Source organism: Propithecus coquereli, unplaced genomic scaffold (genome assembly GCF_000956105.1).
Source record: "Propithecus coquereli isolate 6110/MARCELLA unplaced genomic scaffold, Pcoq_1.0 Scaffold55, whole genome shotgun sequence".
In the NCBI taxonomy this organism is placed as follows: domain Eukaryota; kingdom Metazoa; phylum Chordata; class Mammalia; order Primates; family Indriidae; genus Propithecus; species Propithecus coquereli.
Genome location: NW_012151396.1, coordinates 4,954,783 through 4,960,999, shown reverse-complemented (window position 1 = coordinate 4,960,999; position 6,217 = coordinate 4,954,783). Strand labels below are relative to the sequence as shown.

Below are 6,217 nucleotides of genomic sequence, written 5' to 3'. Positions count from 1 at the left end.
TTTAAGGCTAGAAGATAAGGCCCTCATGAAAAGTGACACATTTTATTTTTAAATGTTTTCTAATGCTACTATAAGCCCATAAAAATTGTATGCTCAGCCTATTTCATTTTAAAGTTCTCAGTATACATTTTGACTCCAATATTAATGCATGGTGGGTTGTTTCTTGTTTTGTTTGTTTGTTGTTTTCACTCTCTCGGACGCGCAGAAAAGAGGAAAACCAGCCTCCTGGACCAGCTGACCAACACCAGCGGGACCGTCATCGGCGTGACGTCCTGCATCGTGATCATCCTGATTATCATTTCTGTCATCGTGCAGATCAAACAGCCTCGAAAAAAATACGTCCAGAGGAAATCAGACTTTGACCAGACGGTTTTCCAGGAGGTGTTTGAGCCTCCTCATTATGAGTTATGTACTCTCAGAGGGACAGGAGCAACAGCTGACTTTGCGGATGTGGCAGATGACTTTGAAAATTACCATAAACTGCGGAGGTCATCTTCCAAATGCGTTCACGACCACCACTGTGGATCTCAACTGTCCAGCACGAAAGGCAGCCGCAGCAACCTCAGCACAAGAGATGCTTCTCTCTTGACGGAGATGCCCGCACAGCCCGCCAAACCCCTCATCCCGCCCATGAACAGAAGAAACATCCTGGTCATGAAACACAACTACTCGCAAGATGCTGCAGATGCCTGTGACATAGACGAAATCGAGGAGGTGCCAACCACGAGTCACAGGCTGTCCAGACACGATAAAGCCGTCCAGCGGTCAGTATCAATAGATTTTTTGATGACAACTATAACCTGAGGACTGTAATACTTCCAGAGTTTTGTCTTCTAGTCTGTCTTCATATTTCAGTTTCCCCTTGATTAATGATTTAAGCCATAGTGTCTCAACTTTTTTCTTCATTTTCCTTTTCGGTGTTATCCATACACTTAGTAAGTCCCATCCATGTGCATGATACATGTATGTGTGTGAACACACATGCACACACAGACCAAAGATATTTCAGTTGTTTCTAAACATACAAATATCTATTTCTACAAAAATTATGAGTTTTAATTTATAATACAGATTTATATTGATAATTTGATTCCCCATGGTCGTTAATGTTGCTCCCATCAATATTTATGTATTTTAAGATACGAAATGATATTTGGAAACAATTGCCTTACCAAGATGGCTCCCCCATCTTGCTGAATAATTTTAATCCAAAAATAACATATTTTGCAATATAATATATTTATTTTTGGTATGAAAATGAAAATACTTTTATTTCACATATCACATAATACTTATATGAGAAATTACATATGATAGCATGGTATATTAAACATTTATATTTAAATACAGCAAGAATTATTAGAAACATTTGATTTGTTTTCCTTTTAATATAAATAGAGTATTATCTGTGTTATAGAATTAGTCCTAAAATTAGTGAAAGTTTTGAGGAAAAAAATTTAAAATAATTTTTTAAATTCCAAAATCCAGTCTGCTTATACTTTGTTTTGCATGTTTACCAGCATATAGTTTATTGTATAAATTGACATGCTTTCTCCATTCATTATACACTCTCAAAACCTGAAATATTTTAGTTAATTTGATATGTTTTGCATGCTGATGAAAGAGACATCTATCACCACAGTTTTATGAATTTTAGGAATGCTCTTAGTAAGTATTTGTGTGGATACATTTATTTTTGTGCAAATATTACTTTGTTGAATGAAATAGCCGTAACATTCCAGGTTCTGCCTCATTGGGTCTCTAAGCAAACATGAATCTGAATACAACACAACTAGGGTCTAAACAGAAAATTCAAGGTAAGCAAATGCCCTTGGTTCCTTCTCACACTTTGTTGTATTCTGTTTTGTTTTGTTTTGTTGCAATCATCTTGTAGCTTTTTAGGGAATGTGCTATTTATTCATTATTTCTTGAGATATGTGTTTCATGACATTTCATGATTAGAAGTATAATGAATATTTGATTCATTGCTAATAGAGGGTTGATGCTGAGGATACATGTCTTTAAAATAAATGTTAACATTCTTACCATCAAGCAGTGTACCAAAATCTTGTTAAAAAGAACATCAAATTAATAAGCTAAATTTTACATGTTTTAAGGAAAAGATAATATAATTAATGAATTTTCTTCAAAGAAATACCAGAAGAAACCCAAGTTCTTTGAAATAAAAATATTAGAATATTCAGTCTCAATACAGCTGAAGTAAATATATAGAACTGGTATTTGCTTTATAAAATTTGGCAACATTCTACTCAAAATTCATACTCTAAGCATTTGGTGGTACTTATACGGTTTATGCACTCTTATTTTTGCATGCATATGTAATTTATCTCATCAAAATTAAATGCAGCATGTTATGTCAAATTTTATGACATAAAATTTGAATGCTTGATAATGTACAAGGTTCCATTAATACAAGTTGTCTACATGTACATCTATTTTGTTATCAGATATCATAATGGCTTTACTTACTGCACTTGATAGTCTATACCTATACTAGCCTAATATGTCTCCAGTTAAATTTGCTTGACAGTTATTTCTTCAAAACTCTTCAAGCCTATCAACTATTCTTGAATTAGGTGAATGCATTTCCATGCTCTATATTACCTTAATAAATTGGTGTATTTGTATGCATTTTTCATTGGGAGAAAATGTTTTAACTGTGTTTTATTTTCAGAGAAGAACTATTTATACAAACATGGGGACTATGAAAAGAAAATTCTATAGCGAATTGGGAAAAGTGGACATATTTCTAAATTCATTCCACTGCCTTTATCCAAACATAAGAATTACAGACATTTGTTATTCCTTCGGCAAGACATCCCCGCTGCACAATGATATGTTCATTTCGTAATTTGGTTGCTGGCCACCAAGTGCTCCTTAGTTTTTAAATACATTTTAAGATTTACTGGAAACTTGAAGAAGAAATTAGTTCCTGATTAAGACTACCCCAACTTTATTTTTGCTGTCAGTTTCACTTTTGTTTCTATGTTGTTTTATGTCTTTGTTATATAATTGTACATTGTGTGATGTGAAAAAAAAACATGAATTTGGATGAACCTTGTGTTACATGTACATTGTTTTCATTATATAGACTGCTTGAGAATAGTGCGTTCCTGAGTGATTTTGAACATGCTACAGTGAAAAGTGAAAATGTGGACCATGGAAACACCAGCTAGAGGTCTATGGACTATATACACACCTGTTGTTATATGATGATTAAATGCAGCAAAAAGTAATGAGTAAAATTACTAGGTTGCAATAAGAAAAAAAATCTCATTTTTGTTCTCTCCTATATACCCCTGATTTCCTTTTTGTTTTATATCAAAAGAAAATACCGAGTTTCAGAAATAGTTTTTGAAATAAGGTATTTTACCATTCATACCCTACAATAGAAATGTTTTTGATTAAGCACTTAGCAATATGACTGTATTGACAGTTTGAGAAAATACCTTGCATGTCAGTACTGGATATTTGAGTTGGGAAAATATCCTTTTTGTTAGGCACATTGTAAAAAGCATGCATTCTCAAATACTGCTGTTACTGTTCCATTTCTTTTGGTCATATGCTTGCTACTTGTAACTTTTTATATAAAGATATATAAAATGTATAATAATTTCCTAACTTGAGTTAAGAGAAATGTTTTCTTCTATTAGAGTGATAAAAAAGCTGACTCTTATAAGTACACATTTTATATCAACTCTTTCCACCTTTCAGGGTACAGAAGATCCTTTAGTATTGAAGTTTACTTCCCCAAATATTTGACTTCTAAAAGTTTTGGGAATATGTTCTCCTTTTAGAATAGGAAAGTATTTTTTTAGATGCTTTAAAATCACAGGCCCTTTTATGACCTAAATTACACCATTCTCCATTATTCTTATACTCAGGCACGAATATGACACCCAGAGGATTAGTGATTATGATGTATTTCATATAAATAAAGTAAAATCCTAAAATGTATTTCATTGGTGTTGAATTGTATACACATTCTATAAAGTTTGATTTAGTGAGTGGGTACTTTAAAAATATTGTATGTATAATCTTTAAAAAAATGAAAAGTCAGAATTAATATAAATCTGTTATCAACATTTTCAAAACTACTGAATTCTACAGGCTAAAAGAATTCTGTTCTTCAACTAGCATAGCAATCTGGTCTACCACAATTCAGACCTTGCAATTCAAGCAGGTTTTACAAACCAAATAGATAAATTATTGTTTTACATCTCTGTTAGGAATTCAATTTCTGCTGGGCGCGGTGGCTCACGCCTGTAATCCTAGCTCTCTGGGAGGCCGAGACGGGCGGATTGTTTGAGCTCAGGAGTTCGAAACCAGCCTGAGCAAGAGCGAGACCCCATCTCTACTAAAAATAGAAAGAAATTAATTGGACAACTAAAAATATATAGAAAAAATTAGCCGGGCATGGTGGCGCATGCCTGTAGTCCCAGCTACTTGGGAGGCTGAGGCAGGAGGATCGCTTGAGCCCAGGAGTTTGAGGTTGCTGTGAGCGAGGATGACGCCACAGCACTCTAGCCTGGGCAACACAGTGAGACTCTGTCTCAAAAAAAAAAAAGAAAGAAAGAAAAAAAGAAATTCAATTTCTTATATTAAAAAACAAGTAAATGAAAAATAAAACAAAATTTTATAATAGAAAAATCAAAAAATTATCACAACTTTGAATACTCTATATTGAAAAAATGTCAACCTACACAAATAATCACTTCCAATGAATTTGATAAAGTGGGGAATTGAAAAAATGTATTGAACATGATGAATACAAATTACTTTTGAATGTCATGCTACACATCTTTATACACATTGCTTATGATAAAATGTACTCTTTTTATTTGGCTTGACCAATTTATTTATTACCATGCTTACTTTTAGGCCCTTTAATTCAGAGTTAATGCACCAAAGATTATTTTTTAAATGATTAGTTGTATTTTATATTGCTTTCTCTATTTAGATATCTTCATAGGACTCCTTTCACTTTGAATGATAATCTCAAAAAGTATGATATACATGTCAAGACTTTTTATTTACAATAGCAATAAAGATAGGAAAATAAATTAGGTGACCGTTTCACCATTCACTTGTCCTGTAGCTGCCCACAGAATTTCCATCCCCTCCAATTCCTCCTAAACACACAGATGATCCCATGCTTAAAAGATATTTACATCAGAAATGCACTAATGGAGACTTTAAAAAAAAAACCCACCAAACTAAACTAAGTAAAATAGTAAGAATGAATAGCTCACTTGGATTTAATACACAACATCTTCATGGGAAAACGAAAACATTTCAAATGAAGAAGAGAACTCCTCAGTGGTAATACTAGAATTATTTAACAACATGCAGGCACTGACTCGTCAGGAAAGAAGATAGTGATGATGTTGGGCCAATGTCCTGGAGTCATGCTATTTTCCCGGCAATAGCTCTGGATGCTGGATCTTGGGAGTCCAGGGCTTCAGCAGAGCTGGGAGATGTTCCCTCCAGAGCTCTGGAGGTGCCTGTTTAAAAACCAGCATTGAAATTTATCAGTATATTAAAAACTCCTATTTAATGGCTACATTGGATCTTTTCACCTGAAAAGATCAACCTTTGACCGACATTCAAAAGAGGATGACATATGTAGATAAGGAATGAGATGTTTCAAGACGTTTAAGTCAAGTTATTTTAATAAATATATTTTTTGATAAAGTGAATTCAAATATTAACATAAGTGCTTTATTAATTCAATAAGATGGCTTTAAATAATGTATTGAGTTAGCCCACTATGTTAATTTGATAAAGCTATATTTTAAATTTTGTTTTTCTATGTTTGAATTCGCTTTTCAGAATCTCAGTGGCATATCGTAATTACAAGCATCACCTGTGAAGCCCTGAATTAAGCTTTGCACTTCTGTCCAAGTGCACTTTCGTTGCCTACTTCAAAGTGTTCCGATTTGGAAATACGATTTTTGGTACCTATTTTAATACACATGCCAATTTTATGTATCACCTTGCAAAATAGACATATGTGATGTTTGATTTGCCGTAATTAGCCTTGATTTGTTAGATAATTACAGTGGCTATAAACATATTTGAGGTCAATATCATTGGGCTGTTAATGGAGAAAAACCCACATTGTGGAGTTGCTGACTTTTCTGTTTCACATTACCTTTTTTCTACTAAAAATCTTCCAATGAGTCTAATTCACTCC

The 6,217-nt window shown here is 33.3% G+C and overlaps 1 protein-coding gene across 1 annotated transcript in view; it reads left to right on the top strand.

The window, feature by feature from the left end:
- Positions 1-6,217, top strand: part of NETO1 (neuropilin (NRP) and tolloid (TLL)-like 1) — a 156,900-nt gene that overhangs the window by 133,205 nt on the left and 17,478 nt on the right. Inside the window, exons 6-7 of the mRNA XM_012657587.1 lie at positions 206-764; positions 1,743-1,817. Of these exons, the coding sequence (XP_012513041.1) occupies positions 206-764; positions 1,743-1,803 (620 nt within the window). The 3' untranslated portion in view covers positions 1,804-1,817. The remainder of the gene's footprint in view (positions 1-205; positions 765-1,742; positions 1,818-6,217) is intronic.